General features: G+C 45.0%; 2 protein-coding genes across 3 annotated transcripts in view; both read right to left on the bottom strand.

Moving 5' to 3' along the window:
* Positions 1-7816: 7816 nt before the first annotated feature.
* Positions 7817-10840, bottom strand: LOC146752460 (uncharacterized). Its single transcript, XM_085531818.1, has 2 exons — positions 10130-10840; positions 7817-9711 (listed from the first exon to the last, which is right to left on the bottom strand). Exons 1-2 carry the CDS (start codon positions 10220-10222, stop codon positions 8365-8367), a joined length of 1440 nt encoding a protein of 479 aa, XP_085387944.1. The 5' UTR covers positions 10223-10840; the 3' UTR covers positions 7817-8364.
* Positions 10841-10962: 122 nt separating this feature from the next.
* LOC146752459 (nuclear pore complex protein Nup153-like) overlaps positions 10963-27099 on the bottom strand; it is a 28368-nt gene continuing 12231 nt past the window's right edge. For both annotated transcript variants that reach the window (XM_085531814.1, XM_085531813.1), the window contains exons 3-16: positions 26398-26646; positions 25628-25767; positions 25417-25545; positions 23671-23784; positions 23513-23557; positions 23371-23424; positions 21613-21759; positions 20610-20662; positions 17766-17895; positions 15904-16234; positions 14009-14377; positions 12432-12695; positions 11721-11880; positions 10963-11177 (exon numbers count right to left, since the gene is read on the bottom strand). In XM_085531814.1, coding sequence (XP_085387940.1) covers positions 11093-11177; positions 11721-11880; positions 12432-12695; positions 14009-14377; positions 15904-16234; positions 17766-17895; positions 20610-20662; positions 21613-21759; positions 23371-23424; positions 23513-23557; positions 23671-23784; positions 25417-25545; positions 25628-25767; positions 26398-26646 — 2270 coding nt within the window. In that variant the 3' untranslated portion in view covers positions 10963-11092. The remainder of the gene's footprint in view (positions 11178-11720; positions 11881-12431; positions 12696-14008; positions 14378-15903; positions 16235-17765; positions 17896-20609; positions 20663-21612; positions 21760-23370; positions 23425-23512; positions 23558-23670; positions 23785-25416; positions 25546-25627; positions 25768-26397; positions 26647-27099) is intronic.

The following is a 27099-nucleotide window of genomic DNA, read 5'->3' as shown; positions in this document are numbered from 1 at the left end:
CCTCCCCAGTCTGGGCAGCAGAAAGGGCAGTGTCCCAGATCTGCCACCACCATTGGACCCATCCCTCCCCTCCTCAGTCAGTTCTGCGTGGGAATGGAGGGATGAGAAAGGGGGATGGACGGGAATTCTGGGAGAGCTGAGTGGCTCAGCCTGGAGTGGAGGAGGCTCACTGCCATCCCAGACACAGCCATCAGTCCCCAGGTGCAGAGAGGACTGAGCCAGGCTGCACCCTGCAGCACCCAGCAGCAGGATCCCAGTCTGAGGCCTGCCTAGGTCGTGTGGCTGCGCTGCAGGCTGAGCTATGGAGAAAGCCCCACTTGGAGATTTCTTCGCTCCCTGAATGTTCCCCCCTTTCTCCATCTTGCTCTGCTCCATCCCCAGCCGCAGCCCGGCGTCCCCGACATGTTGCTGTGCTTGCAGAGCTGGACTTGGCCCTTGACCTGTACAGGCCCCTGTCCCCACCTGTCGGATATCCACCTTGCCTTCTCACCCCTCTCTCTAGATCCAGTTCATGCCCCATCTATCTCACCTCCATGTCCCACCTACGTCCTCTCTACGTCTTTTGGTCTCCCCCAAACCACCCTCACGGTGCCTTACCTCCTGGCAGGCTCAGGGAAGGAGCACCCGGTGCCCTGAGCCCACAGGCCCAGCCCTGCACAGCACTGCACACAGCACTGTCATGGCGGCGCCCGGTGCTGCCGCACAGCATCCTGGGAGTGGTAGTTCCTGCGGGGCCTGCAGCTCCCAGCAGGCCCTGCAGCTCCCAGCAGGCCCGGGCGAGGGCAGAGGGGAGCAGTGCTGTCAGCCGGGAGCTCGCCCAGAGAGCCCGATGTTCGGAGCACTTCACACCAGGAACTTTGGACTCGGCTGCTTCTGGCCACAACGTCCCTGAGCTGCTCAGGAAGCACAACTGTCTCACCCTCTGAGAGCTGGGCTGTGCAAAGGAGGCTGCAGTTGCAGGCTCAGCTCTGCCCTGTTCCAGCAATGCACTTCCTTACAACTGGAGCACTGTCACGCTTGCTTCTTGCTTCAACGGAGCAATCGCCCACCGCTTTGCACACCTCTGTGCTCGTGCAAATGGCCACCACCCCATCCCTGCACACACACACACACACACACACACACACACACACGTACCACCCCATCCCTGCACACACACACACACACACACACACACGTACCACCCCATCCCTGCACACACACACACACACACACACACACACACACACACACCACCCCATCCCTGCACACACACACACACACACACACACACCACCCCATCCCTGCACACACACACACACACACACACACACACACACGTACCACCCCATCCCTGCACACACACACACACACACACACACATGTACCACCCCATCCCTGCACACACACACACACACACACACACACACACGTTCCACCCCATCCCTGCACACACACACACACACACACACACGTACCACCCCATCCCTGCACACACACACACACACACACACACACACACACACACACACACCACCCCATCCCTGCACACACACACACACACACACACACACACACACACACACACGTACCACCCCATCCCTGCACACACACACACACACACACACACACACACACACACACACACACGTACCACCCCATCCCTGCACACACACACACACACACACACACACACACGTACCACCCCATCCCTGCACACACACACACACACACACACACGTGCCACCCCATCCCTGCACACACACACACACACACACACACACACGTACCACCCCATCCCTGCACACACACACACACACGTGTAGCACCCCATCCCTGCACACACACACACACACACACACACACGTACCACCCCATCCCTGCACACACACACACACACACACACACACACACACACACGTACCACCCCATCCCTGCACGCACACACACACACACACACACACACACACACGTACCACCCCATCCCTGCACACACACACACACGTACCACCCCATCCCTGCACACACACACACACACACACACGTATCGCCCCATCCCTGCACACACACACACACACACACACACACACGTATCACCCCATCCCTGCACACACACACACACACACGTACCACCCCATCCCTGCACACACACACACACACACACACACACACGTATCACCCCATCCCTGCACACACACACACACACACACACACACACACGTACCACCCCATCCCTGCACACACACACACACACACACACACACACGCGTTCCACCCCATCCCTGCACACCCTGACATTCAGCCCCATCCTTGCACAAATACATGTGAAAGAACATCCCTTCACACACTGCTTATGCACGTGCATCCACATGCTTGCAGATGCTCTGCACATCCACGTGCAAATACCATCCAGGAACACTTTTGCATCTTCACACATGTACAACCCCACCCCTTTGCACACCCCTCTGCTCATACCAATGTGCACAGCCCCATCCTTGCACTCCATGCACGTGCATGCACACACATTTCCCACCCATCCCTGCACACACTCACACTTGCACTCACACACTTTTGCTACCCCACTTCTCCGCACACTCCTGTGTACACGCACTTCTGCAGCTGCTTTTCCCATCCAGCAGCCGGCAATGCTCCAACCTGAGGCGTGCCTGGCTGTGAGAGGAACGTCTCAGTGGAAGCGTGGCTGTTCCTCCCCTCTGACGGGGCAGATGGTGTGGGACAGAAGAGGAAAGCAGAATGCGCCCACACTTTCTTTGTGGCTCCTAGTTCCTGTTTTATGGTGGGAAACGAGCTGAGCCTCTCTGCCTCTCTATGATGCTCAGCTCTGTACCTCTGCCATCATCTCTATACACAGATGTTTCTTGATGCAATGCTCCACACAATGAACCTGCAGATCCCAAAGGAATCCTTGGCTGCTCTCCCCCACATGGAGGTTGCAGGGTGCTGGGCCTCCTGCCTGTACTTCCTTCCTGGCGTCATTTGCAAGACCCTGTATGTAAAAGAGATATCGAAAGTTTTCCTTCACCAGACACCAGCCGTACCAGCACCTCAGTGTACCCCTTACAGGAGGTACCACTGGGACAAGGACAAATAGGCTGTGTAAACTCCCCACTCACTAGTGGAGAAGTCAGACGTTTTATAAAGGAATTGAAATCCTCGACTGAAGATCCTATAAGAGAAGCAGAACAATTAGATCAATTTCTGGGGCCAAATTTGTACTCATGGATGGAAATGATGTCTATTATGGATATGTTGTTTACTGGAGAAGAAAGAGGCATGATTAGGCGAGCAGCTACACAAGAGTGGGAAAAGAATAACCCTCCTGGGCGTCCTGGAGTGCAAAAATAGCCAGTGGCAGACCCCAGCTAGGATAGTAATAATGCACAACATTGGCAAAATATCGGTGAGACATAATAATGGCTGGGATTAGGGAGGCAGTACCCAAGTCCCCGAATCTTACCTAGGCATTTGGGATTCAGCAGGATAGGGAAGAACCCCCCAGTGATTTTCTGGAAAGGCTTAGAGATAAAATGAGAAAATACTCGGGAATGAATCCTGAGGATCCTATAGCCCAAGGGCTTCTAAAAGTTAACTCTGTAACCAAGGCGCAGCCAGATGTGCAAAAGAGGCTTCAGAAGACAGAAGGATGGAGTAAGAGGTCTCTGGAGGAGATCTTATGAGAGGCTCAGAGCGTGTATGTTAGAAGGGGAGATGAGAAGGAAAAACAAAAGGCAAAGTTAATGGTTTCCATGGCAGAACAGGTGGTGAAACAAAGAATGGGTAATAGGGAAAAGAAAATTGGAGGAAGGTTGTGCCCTGGAGGGAGGCAGGGAGAAGGAAGATCCCAAGGATATCCAGTGAGGCCCCAGTTGCAGCCAAGTGTAGGGAAATGCTTCTGGTGTGGTCAGCCAGGACACATAAAGAAAAACTGCCCAGAACGGAAGAGAGAGGAAAAGTTACCAGCTGCTTTGAATTCAGAATAGGGGGGTCCGGGGCTTTCAAAACTGTGGTCCCACCAGGAGCCCCTGATAAATATAAAAGTGGAACCTGAGGGGGAAGAATTTGTGTTTTTACAGGGCCGGCTTGTTCATCGCTGGCCCATAAGGTGTCAGGACTCAAATTAAGAAATGAGACCTTAAAGATAAATGGGGTAGAGGGAACTGGGATGAAAGTATCGAGTTGAAACTGGGGTTTAAAGCAATCACAGGACAATTATTCTACGTACCTGATGCAGGGACTAACTTGCTGGGGAGACATCTCATGATGAAACCAGGAATACAAACAACAACGTGTCAAGATGGAATTACTGTATCAATAAATGTATTAACTGAGGCAGATGAGAGAGGGATAGACCCTGTGGTTTGGGTCAAAGAAAGAAATAGAGGGGGATTAAAAATAACCCCTTTGAAAATAAAAATGCAAGAAAAATATGAAGTCATAAGACAGAGACAATATCCACATCCATTTGAGGGACGTATTGGCCTTAAACCTGTAATACAGTGATTACTAAGGGATGGGTTGCTGGAACATGGCTGTCACCTTTCAATACCCCCATTTTGCCAGTTAAAAAAAACCGATGGTTCCTACTGATTAGTGCAAGATTTGAGAAAAATTAATGACATAGTACAAAATATAGTGGCTCCAAACCCATATACCTTGATGAACAAAATCCCAAATGGGAACAGGCGGTTCAGTGTTATAGATCGAAAGGATGCCCTTTTGGTCTTGTCCACTGGATCTGAAAGCAGAGACATATTTGCCTTTGAGTGGGAAGATCCTGAGCGTGGGCGGAAACAACAGTATTGGTGGACAGTTCTAGCCCAGGGGTTCACAGAGTCACCCAATTGGTTCGGGCAAACCTTGGAACAAATATTAGAACATTTTCGGCCACCAGAGGGAGCATAACTCCTACAAGATGTAGGTGACCTCGTGTTGTCAGGGTCAGAGAAGGTGGGAGTAAAAAGAGCCACAAATGAACTGCTAAACTTCCTGGGGAAACAAGGACTGAGAGTATCAAAGAATAAGGCACAGTCTGTGGAAAGAGAAGCCAAGTCTTTGGGACACCTGGTCTCTGAGGGAATGTATAAAATAACCCCAGGGAGGATTCAGGGAGTTATCGAGCTACCCATGCCCAGAACAAAGAGGAAACTGAGAAAATTCCTGGGGGTAGTAGGATATTGCAGACGCTGGATAGAGGCATATGCTCAGAATATCAAGGGCTGATACCTTAAGTTATTAGATGAAGAACCCAACATGCTTCAGTGGACTACTGAAGAGAAGGAACTAAGAAAAGAATTAAAACAAGGCCAAATTACAGCCCCAGTCCTAGCTCTTCCTGCCTTGAAGCCCTTCCAGCTTTTTGTTACTGTAGATCGAGGGGCAGCACTGGGAGTGCTAACCCAGGAATGGGGACATAAGCGTCAACCAGCGGCATACCTATCTAAATTGATAGATCCAGTATCACAAGGGTGGCCAGAGTACATCCAAGCCGTAGCAGCAACCGCCCTTCAAGTAGAAGAGAGCAGAAAATTGACCTTTGGAAGGCAATTGGTAGTCACAGCCCCAGACCAGGTTAGAGCTATTCTAACTCAAAAACTCATCCTCGCGCTCCCCAGCTGCATGCATACATGCACCACCATTCTTGCACTCCCTGCCTACACACACACACACACACACACATGTACCACCCCGTCCCTGCACACACACACACACACACACGTACCACCTCATCCTTGCACACCCTCCCACATGCATGCACAAATCTCTGCAGTGCATGGACACACCTGTGCACACCCACGTGTGTGCAGCCCCAGCACTGCCCACAGCTCTGTGCACGCTCATTTGTGCATGAAGAGGAACGTCTCAGTGGAAGCGTGGCTGTTCCTCCCCTCTGACGGGGCTGGTGTGGGACAGAAGAGGAAAGCAGAATGCGGCCACATTTTCCTCGTGGCTCCTAGTTCCTGTCTCACCATGGGAAACAAGATGAGCAACTCTCCCTCTCTGTGATGCTTAGCTCTGTACCTCTGCCATCATCTCTATACTCAGATGCTCCTGCATGTAATGCTGCACACAGTGAACCTGCAGGTCCCAAAGGAATCCTTGGCTGCTCTCCCTCACCTGGAGGTTGCAGGGTGCTGGGCTTCCTGCCTGTACCTCCTTCCAGGTGTCATTTGCCAGACCCTGTATGTCCAGCTGGTTGGAACTGCAGTCAGCTAACACAAACAAGATGTATGAAAGTAGTCTTTCCGTTCCCCAGGCATTCATCTTTATAAAAACACGTTGTGCTGTGAAGCACAGCAGGAAGCAACTCAACTGTGCAACAAATACTTGGAGCCTTGTTTCATCCCTCCCTAACCTCACTGAAAGGCTGACTGACACCTGCTTGCCAGCGGTGACTGTGGGTCTTCCCTCAGAGTCCAGAGCACATTAATCTCTTCTGAAACTCACACTCATTCGTGTTTCTTTTGTAGTTGCTGTTGCATTCATCAGGAAGGAAATGCACTGCACTTATTCTGGTGCATGTGCAGGCTCACTCTGCAGTGCCCAAGATGCCTTCATGAGGAGGAAAGGCAGCAAAGCCCTCTGCCAGCAGGGCCATGGAATTGTATGTCTACGGCATGACATTTCGGCAGAGCACTCACTGCGCCTGCTCCTCCCTGCTGAAATACACGGCCACCTCCACAAAGCTCGAGTCTCCTGCAAGCAAGTAAGAAACACCAGTGCCAGTGGCTTTTCTGTCCCCGGCACACAAATGCTGGCTGAGAGCATCTCGCTGTCTCCCTGCGCTCCCATCTCTTGCCCCTTGCCTTCTCCAAAACCTTCCCTGGAGAACCAGGCTGATCAAGTCCATGCTCATCAGCATCTCCCACAGGTACTGTTCCAGCTCTTGCTGTCTTTTTGGCCTTCTCATCCACCGGCATCCCTCTGTCTGAGTCTCACCAGCTTTGTCACCAGGAGAGATTTCAACACTCGAGAATGAAGAACGCACATCTGGCTCCAAGGAATGTAACTCTCCTGTCTCCCAGAGATCCACGCCCTGTGTGTGCCATCTCACCTGGTCGTGAGCATCCCTCACAGCCAGCCAGAAAAGCAAGCAGAGGCTGAGACCAAGGAACCCCTCCCTGATGTGCAGCTCTCTGACGTTTCTCTTTACACAGAGTGCTGGCCGCAGCCGTGTGCATTATCACACGCACTTGTATGGGCAGTTGGTGTCTAGACATGAAGGAGTCTTGCTAAGTGCTCTGCTGACATATAGGGACAGAAAGAAAATTTCAAGGGGGAGCTGGAACATGTACATAAAGGATGTACGGACCTACAGTTAAGGATGTGGATCTGAGTCCATGCCTGCAGACAATGCAAGCGCTATGCATTGTCACCCAATGGAAATGATCAAACAGCTGCTTTGGGACAGACTGTCTGTAGGGCTCAGGAAGTGTGGCCTTCCCAGGTACTTCAGGTGTCCCAAAGAACAGAGGCAAGCAGTGATGATTCCTTTCTCTCTTCATTCTAATACTTGTAGGTAGAGCGCTTGAGAAAGACTTTGGAGGCTTTCCTCAGCCTCTACCTTTCCTTGTACCTTTACAAAAGCAGACTGTCTAAAAACAAGAAGACTGGACACACTTTTTGGGTTTGGTTATTTTTATTAGTATTTTTTTAATATTATAATATATATAATATAATATTATTTATCATTGTATTTATTATATTATATATATTATGTATATAATGTATATTATGTATATTATAATATATATATTATATAATCATATATTATAATATATATAATATATAAATAACATAAAATATATAAATTTTTTTAAATTGTTTTGGTGTTTTTGGTGTTTTTTGTTGTTTTTTGTTGTTTTATTAAAGTCCAATGTAATAAATTCTCAGTCTTACAAGGGATGAATTTTTAAGGCCTTCCTGCTGATGGACCACACTCCACTTGAACATCAAGTGGAGCATGAGGTAGCCTTCATCCAGAAAGGTGGAATCTTGATGGGATGTTGCTGTCTTATGGAGAGGAATCTCGGCGTCCCCCAGGCTGAGCCAACACACGGACACAGATTTCTGGATGGTGACCATCACTTTCTGCCCCTGCTCCTGCTGCCTGGTCTCTCTTCATCATCGGTATCCAGCAGGAGATCACGAAGCCCTGGAGGCACGGTGGTATCCAGGTCATCATCTGAAACTTCTTCCACCAGATTGGAAGGGACCAGTCCTCTTGTGCCGTCCGTCAGCTCTCCCAGAAACCAGCCATCCTCATCCATGTCTCCACAGATGTAAACGTATTGTCCAGCTGTCAGTGGAAGCTCGTTTTCTGGGTCCTCATTAGGGCCCTCATAAGGATTTTGTAGCTGTGACGAGCTAAGAATCTTCGTTTTGGTGGTGATGGTCTGCGAAAATGTAGATGCAGACTGCCACTGGCCACTCTTTTGACTCCCCCGGCTTTTCCTGGGGATTGGGGCATTCCTGTTTGGGATTTCTGTGTGGCCTCAGCTTTTTCCCCATCTCCTGGAGCTGTGTGCATTTTTCCTCCAGACGCTTGCTGAGCGCTCCAAGCTTGATGTCAGCCTGCTGGAGGTCTCTCAGCAGGTGGTTCTGGGCCTTCAGGGCCTGGCAGTGACTCTCCAGGTTGCTCAGGGCTTGTTGGAGGTAGCTGCACTGCTCCAGCAGCTTGCTGCTTGTGCTGCCTGGGAACCCCGGGTCTTCCTTGGCCATCTCATTCTCCTTTTCCAGATGCTGTCCCTGCAGCTGGTTGATGTCCTCTGCCTTCTCTGTGGCCTCTTTGGATGTGGAAGAGGCCTCCTTGAGCTGCTGGACTATTTCCAGCAGCTGCTGGGTACGGAGGCAGAGCGTACGCATCTTGTCCTTGAGCCACTCCACCTCCTCCCACATCTGCTGAGAGCTTCTGCTCTTCTCTTCAAGGAGGCTGCACCGTCTCTGCAGCTCCTTCAGCTTCCTCAGCAGATGGGTGTTCTGCTCCTGCTGCTCCCTGCGCTCAGGTGGGCAGGCCTCTTGTTGCTCTGTAGCCTGAACACCCACCTCTGCTACAGCCCGATGGCAGGCCCTGGCCCTGTTGAAGAAGACGCGTGGCTGCCCCTCCACGTGCTCCAGGATGTACTGCAGGAAGTGTCTTCTCTGCTCCTGCAGCTCACACTGGAGGCGCTTGCTCTCCACGGCCTGCTCTGCACGGGACTTCCAGCAGAGCTGCCGCTGGACTTCCTGCTGCATTCTGCGGTCCGCTCTGCTGCTGTCGCTCCTCAGCAGCGCCTCCGCCAGCTGCCGCTGCAGTTGCCATGCCTGGCGGATGGTGTTGTTGCGCCGCTTCTGCAGCAGCTCCTGCATCTGGCGCAGCTGGGCCTCCTTCTCCTGCAGCAGTTGGCAGATCTCTGCTTGCCACTGCCTCAGGCTCTGCTCCCGCAGGCGCTGCAGCTTTGACACCCGCACCTGCTCCCACTTGGAGCGCAGTTTGTCGGCCAGCAGCTGCCGCTCCCGCTCTGCCGCCTCCTGCCGCTCACGTCTCTCAGCAGCGCAGCGGCGCTGCAGCTCCTGGGAGCGGAGCCGCTCGCCCTCCAGCTGGGCCTGCAGTGCCTTCAGCTCCTGCCTCTTCTCCTCCCACTGTGCAGGGCAGGTGGGGGGCTGTGCCGGGCCCCGGCGGGGAGAGGGCCGGCTGCCCGGGAGCCCCAGGTCTTCCTTGGCTGTCTCTGGCACCTAGAACCAGAAAATCATAGAATAACAGAATGGTTTGTGTAGGAAGGGGCCTTCAAGACTCTCCCGTTCCAAGCCCATGCCAAGGGCAGGGACAACTTCCACTAGGTCAGGTTGCCCAAAGGTGCGTCCAGCCTGGCCTGGGGCATTGCCAGGCGTGTGGCAACCACAGCCTCTCTGGGCAGCCTGTGCCAGCGCCTCTGCCCCCTCATGGTGTCCTGTCTTCTTATATCTCATCCAGATCTCCCCTCTTCTACTTTCAGGGCATTGTCCTTTGTTGTATCACTACCCTCCCTTACAACCAGTACATCTCCAGCTTTCCCCAGTTCTCCTTCAGGCACTGGAGGGCCGCTCTGTGGTTTCTCCAGAGCCTCCCCTCCCCAGGCTGAACAATCCCCACTCTCTCAGTGTGTCATCTCACCTGGACATGAGCATCCTTCACGGCAAGTCGACTGGAGCCCTGCTCTGCACGGTGGCGGCGCAGAGCTCCCTCTTTTTCCTGGGAGCAGGACATTGCGTTACGGAGCACGTCTGCCCAGCTCCCCACGATGTAATAGGTGAAGAGCCTCCTCTCCAGCTCCAGCTGACGCTGGAGGTGGCGGATGCAGGCGGGCTGCTCACCATCCGTCTCCCAGCGCAGCTTGCTGAGGACGTCCTGCAGCTGGGCATGGGCCGCCTCGCTGCTGGGGGGGTTCCTTAGCACCTTGGCCAGCTGCTGCTGCAGCTCCCGAGCCTGGCGCAGGGCTGCATCGCAATCACGCTGCAGCTGCTCCTTTGTCGCGCGCAGCTCGGCCTCCTTCCAGAGCAGCAGCTGACGGGTCCCCGTCGCCCGCTGCCGCTGCTCCCACTCCTTCAGCTGCTGCTCTTCCTGGGCCTGCTGCTTCTCCCAGGCACAGCGCAGTTGGTCGGTCAGCAGCTGCCGCTCCTGCTCTGCCGCCTTCTGCAGTTCACATCTCTCGGCAGCCCAGCGGCGCTGCAGCTCCTGGCAGTGGAGCCGCTCGCCCTCCAGCTGGGCCTGCAGCACCTCCAGCTCCCAGCTGTTCTCCTCCTGCTGCACAGGATGAGCTCACATAGTGGTGCAGATGAAGAGGTATTGTACAAGCCATTCACTGTGCGGGCTATATTCATCTCTATAGCCGAACCATGCCAAGTCAGTGAAAGAAGTAACTTGCTGGATTCTAAAATAGTTTTGCTTGAGAACGGTGCTGTTGCCAACTCTAGTTGTTACAAAATGAACTACACCAGAGAGAGAAGGAAAGGGCAGCAAAGTTTTATATTTCATTAGGCAGATCTGACTTCAGCTAACCCAGCACGAGGTACGATCCCAACAACTGAACAATGCAGGGCAGCAGCTGCTTTGAAAGTTGCTTAACCAATCTGCCGATTACTTTTTACGTCTAATTGCAGTCTTTATCTTCCGACCGGGAACTGAAGATCCGGAGGCAGAGAAAATATTTTTTCCATTAGTCCTATGAATAGAAACCGGTAGCACAGAGTTAGGACAACGCAGAGTTAGCGCAACGACACATCATCAGTAGGGTAAAACTAACCTGTCTCACGACGGTCTAAACCCAGCTGACGTTCCCTACTGTTAGCTGACAGTTCAGTAGCAGCACTGAGCAGATATTCCAGAACAACTGTTTTATCATCTGGCTGCTCACTGCTCAGCAGCTGGCAACAGACAACGTATGATGAACGGGAAGAGAGTTCCAGAAACCAAAAGCAATGAAATCTCTCTCATTCAGCAGGTAAGCAGCAGCGTAACAGCTCAATTCAGATCTTATTTTTCAAGAACACTTCTCATGGCTGCATGATATTTCTGAGAGCTGTGCTGCTATAAAGCCATCGTTGCCTACTTAGCCAGTCACACTAACAGAGCGAGGAGAGATGCTGTCCTTAGACATAAATTCCAAAGTACATCTGAGCACCTCACAATTTAACATCAGTAGAGGCTGCCTGCGCTCCACAGATAGTACCAAAAGCTCAAGTGAAAATCTGATTTGGTCTCTTACCCCACTGTAAACGTTGCAGGTTGGCTGAATGAAAATCCTGAAGAGCCGGAAGGTTGTACTGATGCTGCCGGTGCAGGAGGATTTGCACCAAAAGTAAATACTTCTGGGTTACTCATGAAGTTGAAATTAGAAGTACTACTCCCAAACTGGAATACGGGACCTGAGAAAGACAGGGTAGAAGGAGAAGGGAATAAGAAAGTTGAAATTTGAGTTTGTTCTTTCCAGGAAAGTCCTCCCCTCCTTCCTCCCACCACCTCTAACATACATTGCTTAGACCTTGCTCAAGGCGGCACAGCTTGGGGTGGGAGGGAGGTTTACCAGAAATGCTAAGTTACAACAGGAACAACACCTAGACAACATCATTTGTTTCAGTAGAGCATCATAAAGAGATTTTTAGACTGCTGGCAAATTGCTAAGGAACTGTCTGCTGCTACCTGTACTGCCATTAGTCTATGGCTGCATGCACACAATATACAACAATGTACAACCTATTGGTGAAGGTAGTGTACCTCTCCGGCAGTAAGGAATCAGATGCAAAATACTTAACCCTGTGTCTACTCCCTCTATGGAGGGCAATTCTTACAGTAGAGTATGTACAAAAGGCAGAAGTAATTTCATTCACTAAACTTCAGCTGCACTTCATGGAAACCAACTCACTGACTAACCAAGCTCTCTTTGAGACCTGAAACGAAAAGGATGGTCAACACTCACCAGCATTGGAGGCGCCGGAGCCAAAACCTGGCTGTTGGCTCGATTGCTGTCCAAACACAGTACTGCTTGTCACAGAGCCGAAGGCAGGAGGCGCAGGCTGAGAGCCAGATGAAAACAGTGATGTCGACAAAGATCCAAAGCTGGGAGCATTTGGCTGGCCAGGGCCCTGGCTCTGGCCAAATGCTGGTAGCTGACTGGCACCAAATGCTGGTCCAGCAGCAGGCGCTGAAGACCCAGACCCAAAGACAAATGTAGAGGATGACCCTAAAGGAAAAGAAGAGAAATTTCAGTATGTGCTGAGTTGTTTTGTTTGTTACAGAGCTTTATGTTTGCAGCCAAGTAGGTAAAACAACAAACAGCACCTCATTCATGATAGGAATCCTACCTTTTCTTGTAAGTTACATGAAAAACAGCATACTTAAAGGAGTCAGACAACGCACACCTCAAACACGGGTTGTCTAGACTCAAATTACTGTTAGCCATTCATGCTCTAGAAGCAGGCTCCCACAAATAGCACAGGCTAATTTGTATTACTAAGATTATTTATACCACGGGTAAAGAACACTCACTCACTTATTTGTATTATTTTAAGCGTTCAAAACACAGCTCCTGATCTACTAGAATGAGGAGAACGCCAATCTTTCCTCTCATAAGCAACTGCACCCCTTCCTCATCCAAATGTTTACAATTATCAATTTCTGGAGACCACATCAGGCTTGCAGGGACCTAACTGAGCTACCAGAATAATTCTGTCTCTCCATATAATAGCAAACAAGCTCATTCAATTAGCTGCTTTGGTTCTGCATGGCCAGCAGAAATAATGAGAAAAAAATACAGGACTGAGCTGTGACTTCAAACATACACATTTCTGCTGAGCAAAAAGAGACCTTCTAAATAGCGCTATTAATCTAAATGCAATTTAAGCAGACGTCACGCAACATAAAAATACCAACTGCTGCAACGTAACTCGGAATGGCTGATTGTTTTTCCAGGAAGGAAAACAGAAGTTAAGACGGACTAAAAGGCATTCCAGTACTTTTATGAAGATTTGAAGATTATGAAGACCAAGAAAATGAAGGACTGGCTATCGTGCTCATTAGAAGTCACGCTTTACAAAGCAGCAGCTGCATATATCAATACTGTGTTTGTAATATACACTTGTGAAGGGTGGATAGTACAAATCTTGATGTTATTTACAACGCTTGAAGAGTTTTAGGTATGGGAGAGAAAAATTCAAGTTAAAACTAACTTTTAACCTTCAGCACTGGATGGATACTGAGAAGAGGGAAATTCATTCTCACAATGACAAGTTCCTATGCAAATGAAAGCCAGTAAAGGATTATCCAATGCACAAAATATCACCACAGCCAGTTGATCCCTAAACTGTATTTCCCAGACTGCCTCAAAACTTGACCTGAGCCCCAAGCAATAGCACTGTTTATATATTGTTGGATGTAAATATTCACTACTTTTCTCAATTTCCACGCATTTTCCCTACCTGTTCTCCAGGAAACACTCTTTCCCTGCTCCACTTTTGTGATCTAAGAGCAAAAACAAAAGCACCTGCTTAAATGTACCTGTTGAACTCGATGTGGCCGTGGCTCCAAAGGTAAAGCCAGAACTTGCTGCATTGCTACTGTTGGCTCCTGAACCGAAGACAAATGGATTAACTGCTGCACCAGTGGTGGAAGATGTGGTGGTGGGTTTGTTTTCTTGAGAGAAGCCAAATGACTGAGATGCTGTAGATTCTGCAGAATTGCCAAAAGCGGTGCTGCTCACAGTGTTGCTGGCTTGCCCAAACACAAAGGGAGTGGGAACTGGTGCAGGGTTGGAGGAAGAAGTGACGCTGCCAAACAGGCTGCTGCTGTTGGCTGAAGTGGCAGGTACGGCTGCGCTGGAGGAACTAGAGCTCAAGAAGCTGAAGGATGGCTTTGCTGCTCCTTGATCTGAGAGGGAGAACAGAACATAAAACGCTGCAAGACGGCAAACCAAGCGCAACAGAGAGACCCTGTTCCAGCCACTGTACAAGGAGAAATGCTGGACGATGTCTCAACTATTATCCAGCTACTGTGGATTACATAAAATCCAGGTTTAATACACTGATCGCTGCCATGTGCAATTAAAGGAATGGGAGAATTGTGAAGAATGATGACACCACCACAGTTCTAGGCTTTAGTAGTTACGGACACCAAGCACTGGCTATAACAACTGGAACCAGAATGAACCAGTACATCTCAGCTCCTCAAACAAAACTATTCTTCAGATGCTCTGAGAAGAACAACATGCATTACCTGCAACACTTCTGTAGTTTGCTAAATAACACAGCAAAAAAAAAACAACCCACAGTGGTACAGCTGCTTTTGTAGCCTCTCCTGAAATTACAGCCCTGTGCCTACAGCCCTAAAGCTGGCTAAGCCCATCATCCTGCAGCCTCACTCTTTTGGCTTAAGCTCACTGTAATTCAGTACTTTCAAGACCTGCTTTTGGGAGCCACAGAGAACAGCCCCCTGTTACAGAACTGTCACAAAGTACTGAGTGCAATTTTACATTTAAAGTTATCTTTTAAAGTATGCAGTTCTTCAGCTTTCCCTAAGCTTCTGCTCTCTCATTATTACACCTGACCCTGTTCTTGATTTCCCACTGCTGTTTTTCCAGAAGTTACGGACCCTTTTCATCTATGCCACTTTTAAGGGTCTCTCTACTGTGCTGAAGAAGGCTTGTTAAAATCTCATTTTTACACAAGGTGTTTCATCAAATTTCCATGGTTAAATTAAACTCCAGAACTTCAACTCAATCATAAGAACCATAACCCCATGCGTTGCTTTTATTCTCTCTGTTCCTTCCCTTATAACTTCCAAAGTTAGTAGAAGTGAGTAATGAACGCTGTTCTGCAAACCATGGCTGATAAGTCATGAAATCAGAATCAGAATTCTTCCACATGGCAATTGTTACTAAAATCTTTCAGCCCGCTCTTTCAGAAGGTTAAAGATGCACAAAACTGTGTAGTACCTATTAAGCAATTTCCACACCTTCATGGCAGTAAATTGCAGCAGCACAGCTGCAAGAACACATGAATGAGACACCTCCTCACATCCCCTTTCACTATGAAAACCATCGCATGAGGCCTCTGTCACCACGCTAAAGATTGTACCACCAACTATGCTGCTAGCACAGAAACCATACAAACCATCCATGCTCATGTGGGATGCAATACAGGTTCCTTAATGTGTGACAATATGTATATATTTTTTGTCTAAACCTAGTCTTAAAACTCACTGAAATCAAAACAGGAATTCTACTAATTGTCTATACGTCAACAACTGGAACACAAATCACACTGCACAGAGTAATTAAGCTTTTTCTAAAGCTCCAGTACATGAACCCAGCAACTCCTACAGATTCTGTAACTTATGACTTCAGAGGTACCATCTGAGGGACTTAGACAACTGAAGACAAAAGATATTCTGCTTACCTGAAGTATTGGCTTGGGCCCCAAATGAAAAAGTTGGCTTTGCCTGCTCAGTTTCTTTCTCCGATGGTTTAACAAAGCTGAAGTTGAACATAGGTTTTGCTGTGCTTTCTTCTTTGGTACGTTCAGGCTGCCCAACGGAAAAGACAGGTTGTGCCTTTGACTCTTCATTCTCAACTTTCTTCCCAAACAGTAACGGAGGAGCAGAACTGACAGAATCCTGTTTCTCTTCTGTCCTTCCCAAAACATACTGCGAGGCAGGAGCCGACTCCGCGTTACCAAAAGAGAAGCCTCTCTTTGCTGCAGGAGTTTCGTCCTTTTTCTCATCTGATTTCTTAAATGCAAAAGAAGCTGATGCAACTTCATTTTCTGCCACAGTTCCAAAACCAAACCAGACATTTGCAAGTCTAAGACTGACAATCAAAAAACTGCATTTTTCTCTCCAAACTGCAATACAGCTCTGACTTACTACTCAACTCAGTATGAACTAACACCAGTTAATTTCATGAGCACCACAGAAGTTAACTTGCAAAAGAGCAGATACAGACTCATACAGGAAAGCATTTATAGCATACAACATAGATTCAACTTGTTCATCACTGATGTTGAAACAGTGCTTGGTGACGATGAGACAGTACTGCTAGTCAGAAAACTAAAGTTGAATGGAGCCAGAGATGCAGTACTGATGGGTAGGGATATTTTTGGGAGTACCGGTTCCTCCACTTCCTAGAGTTGTAAAGTAAAATTTTTCTTTTACAAAACATGCTACTTTCTCATCCTGCTCCGCTCTGATTTGCTACAACAGCGAATTTGGAACAAATATAACATTTAAAGTATTGTGTACTGAACCCACACAACAAAACACAAAATACCTACAAAGAAAACTACAGATGAAAGAACATTTACTCTGGTAAATCCAGCCTATACCACATGTAAGGATGCAAATCATATATCAGTACATCTTAAAAACAACAGCGTTTGTTCTTGCCTTTTAAGCTATTTGATAACCAAGACTGAATGAGTTAGGGTTTAAATGAGAACTGCCAATCTAATCACAGGCTGCACAGAAGCACCAAGATCTAAATAGAAATGAATGACTAAGCAGAGGGATAAATTGGTACTACAGACATTCAAGCGTATCCTACGACTTACAAGTGTTTCACTATTATGGTCTGAAAAGTTAATGGAACTTAGCTATTTTTATCTGCATCACTATTTTATTTGAATTACATAAACATACTCCATTGTTTATGATTTCTTTATATTGCATCAGCTAAAAGACCAACATAAAGACTGACACTAAAGATACAGTCATAGGCAGCTCAGATAACATCCAATCAGAAAAATAATCTTGAATATTTGTGGCTACAGTTTGATAAAATAGATCTTTTCCCCTTAAAACAGGAAAAAAAACCTTTCACTACAAGTTCAGTAAGTATCAGCAATCCTAAGTCATCATTAGCAGACATGCAGAACAACATTTTCTAATTCTCTTTTGGACTCCTGGCCCGTACAAGACTTAAACAGGAAAGAATAAATTCAATAAACTTTGTTTACATACTTGACACTTGTTTCAAGTATCGCTGCATTATAGAAACCATACAAACCTCCACCAAAACATTCCTACTCTTAGGATTCATTCATTTAACTGCTAGTGGGAAACTTCCTAGTACGAGGAATCTCCAGCGTAGCAGAACTACCAATTCAGAACTTCATAAGCAAGGTTCAGAGTAAGTAAATACGAGTTTGCTCTGAAACCCACAAGAAAAAATCCTAAGGCTGCATTCTTATCATTTACTATGAGGCAATAAAACTGATATACTTCAGTCATCTCAAAGACAACAATCAATGCAAGAGTCACCTACCTGTTCTTGTCCAGACTTTGACACGTAGTGCACTCCTCTTACCCTTCTCATCTTGCCAACACCACTTACTCCTGAAGACAGACCATTGGATGCAGGAGTACTGAATTTGGGGTAGGTTGAATTGCTAGCACTGAATAACAACACATGGGATGGGGTTTAAAAAAAAAAAAAAAAAAGGAAAGAAAAATAAGAAAAAATTGTCAATTTCTTTTTGAGCTATTGTAGCCATCATTAGTCCTTGAAATGAAACCTCTTCATCAGAATCAGAAGAAACAGTTAAGCTGCTTCAAAAGTTCCTAAATGCCGGTAAATACAATTACTGCTATATAGAAAATCAAGTTTTAAAAAAGAACAGGAAGGAAAATGACATACATAAAGTTGCAACATCCATATGGAAATAATGACTAAGCCAGAAGACCTGAAATAGAACAGCTGATTCATATCGATAATTTCTAATGTTTCTTTTAATTAGCCCAGACGTGGACTGGTTCTCCAGTTCTGTGATAAACATTAACTCTACAAGGATATAAAAAGAACAACTCATGAAAATACACAAAAAGTGCACATATGCACATAAGGGAAACACCGCCAACAGCAGAGCAAGCCTTTAAGATAGCAAGAAGTTTGAGAAGCAGCTCAGGCTTTTATGTGGCCATCAGCAGGAACAGCAGAGGTGTTTGGCTATGCCAACATTCCAGAAGTCTTTTCAGACACGAACACAGATCCCTTTTGTAATGCATACAAAGGCATTTCTCTGTTTATTATGAAAGCCTAGATCAAAACCAGAAAGATTTCCCAATGCAAGTGGTTAAGAGAAGAAAACGTACCCCAAACCAGAAGTGAAATAAGAAATAACATCAGAAGTACTGTGGCAACAAAATGAAATATCCCTGGGAAAAAAAAATAAATCATTATATCAATGCTTATCCCATCAGTTGTTAAAGTAATCTATTAGTTGACATTGGAAGATACCAGGTCCAGTTTCTGGAAGACTGAGGAAAAGAATCAGTCTAAACTTGTCAGACACTTGAAAGCAGCTTGATTAGCACTGTAACTGTTGAGGGGAAGCCAGATCCCTAAGGCCATAAAGCTCAGGCTTTTCTCTAAACCAAACTGTCAGTCAATCAGAATTCTGAAAAAAGTCTTATGTCAAAATAGATATTTGTACAGACAACTATAGCCTGCATATAATAGTCTGTTTCCCTCTTTCTCTTAACACGTATCAGCTTCAAGGGGCAAAGACATTTGTCAGGCTTCAAGTAAATCCATCCCACAACCAGGCAAGTTTAAAGAACAAATAGCCCTTTGTAAGTTGAAAATAGTTTAACCAGTATGCCAGCTTATCTACTCTATGGACAAAAAGTAAGACACTGCAACATTGCAATAGTGCAATAAACATTGCGTACAAAATAAAATGCAGTATGTATTCTGAATCTCTACATGTAGGAGTAGAATGGATTTCAACAAAAGACGATTCAGAGCTGTTTGGAATGAAACCACAAGTCAAACTGAACGCCTCTTTTCATTAAGACCAAAACCTTAAAGCCAACCTCTCACACCCCTGACAAGGCAGCTGCTGTGAAGTCATACTTTTAAATGCCAAATCAAAGCGTTGAGGTGTTGTTTTGTTGGTTGTTTCATTTTGTTTTTTATTATGAGCCAAAGAATGCCCCAGGCCACACTGGAATTGCTTGGCAGATGAACAGAGCCCTGTTACTGTTGTTTGAAGAGAAAAATCCACACCCTAAAAGGTAACCTTAGAGTGCAAAGTGCCTTCAGTCAAGCTTTACAGAACAAACTATTAGTCCAGAAAGGAAAGCTATTGACGTCATCTGGAGAACTCATCCTACCTACCTAAACCAAGTAAGCAGTATAGCACATCAATCTCCTCTGGACAATTACAACTGTTAACTCCCTGAGAACTTTGTTTTAGGAACAAGCTGGCACTTGGCCTCAAAAGGTTCTGTAAAGCTCCGGGTTCTCATCCTAACTAAAACTAATAGGTCTTGCTCCAGAGAATATCAAGATGGATAAATGGTTCCATTGCCAATAAGTAAACTGATAAACTACAGAATATCTGCCAAAGTGAAATTTCTTACATTGTAGACTTCATTGAAGTGAAAACTAAACTGTCTTTACTTCCTAAAGAAAAAAAGGCCTCCAATAGCAAATACTCTTTCTGCAGAGACAGCATCGTAACTATAATGCTACAGTGCAATGGAAAACACAGCAATGACAGCAGGGTAGCTAAGTTCTAGGCTACAGAAAGTGAAGATAATCCCAAATGCAGCAGCCATGGATGTAGAAACAAAGTAAAAAAGCTGCTTGCCCTTGGAAGGCCTCAGGCAGGCAGGGATCTCCAGCAAGATACCCTCACCTCCACTGCCAACCCTTAAATAAGGTCTGGCTCCACACTCCTTCTGGTCACTGAGGTGCACTGCAGGTACCTGAGCTCACCTGGGTTGGCCCTGCCTCCCCCATCAGGTGCTCAATCACTGCTTCAGGCTGTGACTTAGCATTTCCACTACAATGACATACCTTGTTTCCAATCTTCCTATCCTACTAAGGATATAGACATGGGAAAGAAATCATTTCTGATACATCACTGATAATCTAATTTTCTTCTTGTTTATCTTCCTTCCAATCTTAAAAACAAATTTTTTTTCAAACTTATATTGATCTTCAAATGTGATTTAGACTTTACAGCTCTCAAAATACAGAATTCTTGTTCCCATTACTGAGAACTGTTACTGCGTTTTCTAAGAGACATACAGGCAGAACATAGTGACAAAGGAGACAGTTTTCTTCATACAAGTTAGTCTTAAATTAATAGATCTGTCATACCTTTCAGATGGTTCTACACGCTGTTCTTCAGGCAAACTCTTCTCTTTCATTTCCTGCAAATTATTTCAAGATTTAGCTGAAGATATATACTATATGCAAAGTAAAGACAATGACTCGTATTTTTTTTTGTATTTTTGTTTGCTAGCTTTTTAATTTATACCACTAAATACACCTCTAGCTAATAAATCTCGTTCCCTAATTCAGTATTCTAGGTACAGCTCAGCTACATTTGGGGGCTAAAACAAGTACTGCTGCTTCTCTTTGCATCGAGGATGAACTGACAGAACAGTTAACCACATCTGTCAAACTCTCTACCAAAGAACATAATTAAACAAAACATAACGATAATAGTATTGCATGGTAGGGAATCAAATCAAGTTGTTAATAAAGCTAGTGCTAGTTTACCGACCCTTAAAAAGGGCTTCAGTTATATCATTTATCAAAGAACAAAACAGAACAGTACAACCTTCCCTCCCCAAAAAAACCCAAGCAGTTCCAGCTATGCTCTTTTTTAGAACTCTTCTAAAGAAAGATTATGCTGGCTAAATGATACAGAGATTGAGAGGTTTCAAAGCAGTAATTAATCAGAAATGACCGTCCACTTTCATCTCTTCCCTATAAGGTCCACAGATTTAACACCGGGCCATTTTTACACTCAGACCAATACTGGGAATGCGGTGGTTTTTCAGAAAGAAAAACATAAAGAAAACTTTGTGTACAGGAGGATACAAAAGGAAAATGTCGCTTCTGTCTTTTAATATTCTTTCACTGAAAACAACCTGATCCTACAGTACATCATTACATTGTGAAACAACCACAAGCCACTTAATCATTCCAAAAATGTAATTTAATCCAGAAAAACTCAACCTATTTCTCAGTAGTTCCCACAGTTTTAATGCATATCCCAAATGTACTAGCAGTACACTCTGCAAAGAAAGAACATCTCGGTATAGGAATTGGTCAGAAACATTCCAGGCAGGTAAGGGCTGCAAAATTTACTTACTTTGTGCTTTGTATCTACTCTCTGGTGAATTTTGCTACAATCAGCAGATGGAGTCAGAGATGGCTTGACATAACGGGCCAGAACTCCTGACAGAGAGATTGCCTTTGGTGTCACCACTCTTTGAACAGGTGGATGCTGAGATTCCATCTTAGAAAGGGAAGCGATAATCAATTTATTCTTTCATGCACCAAAACTAACTGCAGTATTTATGGATGAAAACATTTACAGAACTATAAACATCCTATTAGTCTTGGAACTCAACTCTAAATGCATTCAACTCACAGAGGGAAATCACCAGAAAACCAGAGATCAAGTCCAGAAAGCTACACAGAAGCTACATAGAAGTAGCCAAAGCTTGACTAAATCTCATTTCAAACTTTGGCACTTAGTTTCATAGACAAAACAATTCACACTACCATAACCAAAATAACTCATGTTCCTACAATACTCCCCTCTCTTCCTCTGCCTACACTGTGATAGTTTTTACTAGCTTAACCCATTGATTTATCATTCAAAGCATTAAGCAACTGATAGGGCCTTCTGAGCTACATACTACATAGATTTTCCTCCTACAGAGCCAAACAAACAGTAGAGCAAAAAGTAAAAAATGTTGTCAAATAATATTAAATTAATCTCATTCACTAATATGTCATCTAACATTTTAGATTTGTACTAAATAGATTTAAAGTACTTTAACTTCCCTGTTCAAAGTATTGCCCAGTTAGCTGTTCAGTACACCAAGAGCTATTCTGTCTGGTGCAGATCCTTGAAATAAGTGAAATGCCACATACATCACTGCTACCCACTGCAAAAGTTTTGCCTGAGCGTACAAGAGCTCTGTCAACCACACGCTCACTTCAGCAGGAAAACGGAGAGCCATGTCCTTCACAAATAATTGTTTTCATCACGGGCCACCCTTCTCCTGCCAAATATTATGAATCCTAGTATTGTGAACAGACAGTCTATCTCCTTTTACCCAGTGACAGCTGTGTGCAACATTCGTTTACTGCCTGACAACTTCAAGCTCCCTGTTGCAAATTTGGCAGATCTTTCTTAATGCCTTATCACAGGTGTGGTTCTACAGTTTGACTGAGAATTCACACCAGATTTGCTTGCAGTTAATTGGGTAACAAGCTGTACTTTATTTTCAATAATCTTGCAATTTAGCACACGACAAAAAGAAGGTGCAGGAAGTCTCAGATGTTTGGAAACTCTGAAGTGATTGTAAACTTAATTATACACCGATCAAGGGATTGTATAAAGGACAGAAATTAACAGTTTTCTTTCTCGTTATCTGGATGGTGATAGTAAACAGAAGTATTCTTTTTCAGTGCTTGAATCAACACAGAAGCCTGCACAAAATCTGTATGACCACTCAATCATTACTTTGCTATCTGTGATAATTTCTTTAAGATCAAGCTTTCCTAAATAGGAATTTTAACACACAGCTTCACTCCAAGATGCAGAACAAGACAAAACCACTTTATGCACTCTAGGAAAGTTGTTTCTTCATTTGACATATCAAGACACCACCACACAAAGATCACATAAATGTTTAACCTGAGTAATCTTCACAGCTCTTCATTTAGTGCAGGCAGAATGGCACTTTTTAGCTACACAACCAAGACATGAATTTATAACTGTAATGCTAACATTAACTTGTACTCATGCATACATTGCCACCGAGGTTTGTGAAATTTCTTGTGATAGCACTGAAGCAAAGACAATTTCTCAGCTTAAGACGTTCCTGGTTCTTACCTGTTTTCGTGGGGAATGGAAGCCCGTGATACACAGCACGCTTCTGTCCACAGGCTAAGGGAAAAAAAGAACGCCCAAATATTAGAGTTGTTTTTTTTCCCTGAGAGAGGGTTTCATGCAATAGGTTTGGTGGTCAACTTACAGAAGACAGTGGACTGGTAACAGAAGATGGAATTCTTTTAGCATCCTGTGGAAAAAATAATGCAATAAATTAAACAGGGCTCAACATAGGGAAGACTTTCATTCTTTACTGGCACATCTACTAAGTTTTACTAATATATTAAAAGGAGTGCTGCTTACTGCCAGAGGACTTGACATCTTCTCTAGTGACTGCAGGATGCGCCGTGCTGTGGAACTCGTCACACCATAGGATTGCACGTTTGCTTGTTTAGCTTTCATTTGCCTTACTGGTGTCTGAAAAAACAACATTGTAATTGTCATGCTGTTCAATTTTGAGTTAAACACACGTGTATTTTATGGCCCCAGGCTACACGAACAATATAACCAATATTCTCCGATGACAGAGAAAAACGCATTCGCTGGGAGCTCAAGACAATGAAAAAACATTCTGAGTTATAGCAGTTTAACTGGGTCTCCAATACATCTTGCACACGGGATAAAACAAAAACAAGAAGCCCATATGTGTAGAAAGTAAAGATGGAAGATGTTATGACTGCCGGTGTCTCTGAAGCAGTAATTAGGAAAACTGAACTGAAGCAAAGGCTTGTGATCCAGACAGAGCTTTCACTAACAACACAGACCTCAGGAGTTTCATGATGGTACAATACCATCTTTAAATCAGTGTATATAACCGCAACCAGGAGTTTTTAGTTCTACTTCTCTCTTGCCTGCATCCAGACATCTTAGGGAGACCTCCAAGGAAGAGACTCGACAGCCTCTGAATAGCCTGTATCAATGTTCCATCACCTGCACAGCACAGAAGTGCTTCCTGGTATCTACATGGAACCTCCAGTGTTCCAGTTTGTGCCCAATGACTCCTGTCCCAGCACTAGGCAACACTGAAAAGAGACCAGTGCTTCACCCTTTTGGCATCCGCTCTTCAAGGATTTACAGACACTGATGAGATCTCCCTAAACAGGCCCGGCTCTCTCAGCCTCTTCCCACAAGAGAGGTGTTCCAAACCCCTCATCACCTTGGTGGCCTTCTGGACTCTCCTCAGTATGTTGCTGTAATCCACAGCATACAGGAATAAGTAGGCTACTGTCTCCTTTAAAAGCCTAATATTTTGGTTCCTATTTTCAGTATAACCTACAGTTACACTGCAAAAAGTTTAAATAACTGATCATAGAGGGCTCCCAGCTTTCAGGAAGTTTTAAAAACAAGTTTTCAAGGTTTCCCATACATCAGAAACTTGCACTCTAGCTATTAAGAGTTGTCAGCATTCATTTACAGCTTCATTTCAGAACACCAAGAACTCTTATGGGCAAATAACTCTTTTCAAGAACAGTGCGAAACATTAAAAGAAAAAAGAATGCTACTGTTCACCTCGAGATTGGCATTTAGTCCTGCATGCTCCTCTCAGTATTAGAACAAAGGATCTGTAATGCTAATTCTAGATACAGTAAAGAGCAAACAGCCTCATACAATTTATTCATAGCATGAGCATAGATATGATTGTGTAATTTCTACAGATAAATATCAGACAGGTCTGACCACTGCAGCTTTTGCTACTATAAGCACAAGTTTTCAGTGTTGTGCTGTCATTGTTCTAATTGCATGACGTTATTTTAACGTGATACAGTTAGAGGTATACAACAGCACTCAAATGGAATATTTTTAAAGACTTAACAGAGGAAATCCCAACTACAAACATCTAGCTTTAACAGTCATTCTCCTTCATTCCAACAAATACTTACATAATAACCATTAAAATAATTTGAATAACAATTGCCATTTAAACTTCTGCTCTTGTAGGCAAAGAGGGAAGAATAGGAGCTGTTGCCACATTCTTGGCTCCCCTCTCAAAGCTACAGTGCTACTTTAATATTTCAACCACAATTTCTTACCACACTGATTTTCTCTTACCTGATAAGGAGCAGCTCGCACTTTTGTCTGCCTTGCAGCTGCAGCCCTTCCACCATAAGTGGTCTTTCCAGGGTAAAATGGAGAGTCTCCAAGCTGGCTTGTCTTAAAGACAGAAGTGTTTCCAAGCGTCTATAGAAACATAGCATGGTAACTGGTCAGTAAAATGGGTATGCATTTCAAATGATTAAAACAAATACTGTGCAGTACTTACAGGAGAGAGAGCTCCAAAAGCAGATAAATTGAATGCAGGTTTCTTTGAACTAGACGCAGAATGTTGGGTGAGGGAATGAGATCTTTCAGCTTCTGCGGACCAGAGCAGTGGTGCTGAATTATTTTTTGAAACTGCGGTATCTGCCAAAAAGACAAACACTGGATATAAAAGCCTCGAGGACAAAAAGAACTCCCGTTATTAAGGATCACACTGACCTAAGCTCTTTAATACAAAAATCATTCCTTAGTGAACTCAGCATAAAACACGGCAGCACTGACAGCTGAAGCCTTCTTTCAAGAAAGGCCAGAAAAGCAGCTCAAAACTTGCACAGTCAGAATAGTTCCTTTATCTGCTCTTTGTGAAACACAAGAAAACAACCTGCATTGCCATTTGTCACCTGTAGTTACTCACTAGCTGTCTGTTGGACAGTAGCTTTTCCTTCTAAGCAATAAACCTAGTTGTTGAGCTAAAGCAATTCACTTTCACTTGCTACCATCCCAGTTCAATATTTACATACAACTAGCTGAGAGTGGGTAAATCAGAACTGATTTTTTTTGTAATACCAAGGTCTCATAATGCACTTCTGAACACAGTTACATTAAAACGTTGACTGAAACAAATACTTCTAAAACACTAAAAATAAAATGCAATTCTCACTTCCAAAGTTGACATTCACTTATTTACTAAGTTGATGAGGAATATGAATGGATGCAAAGTATTTCACATGATGTAAAAATTACACTAAAGCCTAAAAAAAATATGAAAATTACCTTTCTCAGATGCTCTACAGGAGAAGCCACTAGTTGTTGAGATGTTATCATCATCGTGCTGAGAGGTAGAATCTTTTATTTCCTTTACTAGAGACAGTCCAGGATTGCCAATGCCAAGTGAAGAAGATGTAGAGGGCTGACAGGGTGGCACAGTGGAATCTGACACGTTACAGTTCAAATGGCCCCAATGAAGAGAGGGCCTCGTTAATACAGATGAACAGTTCAATACTGATCTACTCGTGGATGGTTCTAAATACAAACAGGGAGACGATTAGCTTTCCTATAGACGAGCTCATAGAAGCCAAAATCTGTTTTCTATCAACAGTCAAGCTATTGCCAAGATCTAAGCACAAAAATAGAGAAGCCAAATTTAACTTCTTCCTCATCCAGATAGAGTTTCAACTGTGTGACTATAACAGCAACACTACTTGCAATTCTGAGTATTAATATCACATTAAGAAGAAGTTAATTACAGGGCTTTACAACACCGGGCCCTGACTTCATGCTCAAGTACTTCAACACTGGATCTTTAACTACATCAAACATACAGACTCCTTCCTCTTGCATGAAAAGCTTGCAATAAACTTTCCAAAATTTGAGACCATGCAGCAAATTGCAGACAACACTGCCGTTTACATAATCTCAGTACATTAGTTTGAATACAACATGAAAATGAATGTTTGCAGTACTTTTTATTTTTCC

The sequence above is a fragment of the Coturnix japonica genome, unplaced genomic scaffold (assembly GCF_054131305.1).
Source record: "Coturnix japonica strain WE unplaced genomic scaffold, WE-NBRP24 Scf045, whole genome shotgun sequence".
Classification (NCBI taxonomy): Eukaryota; Metazoa; Chordata; class Aves; order Galliformes; family Phasianidae; genus Coturnix; species Coturnix japonica.
This window is presented reverse-complemented; position numbering and strand designations above follow the sequence as displayed.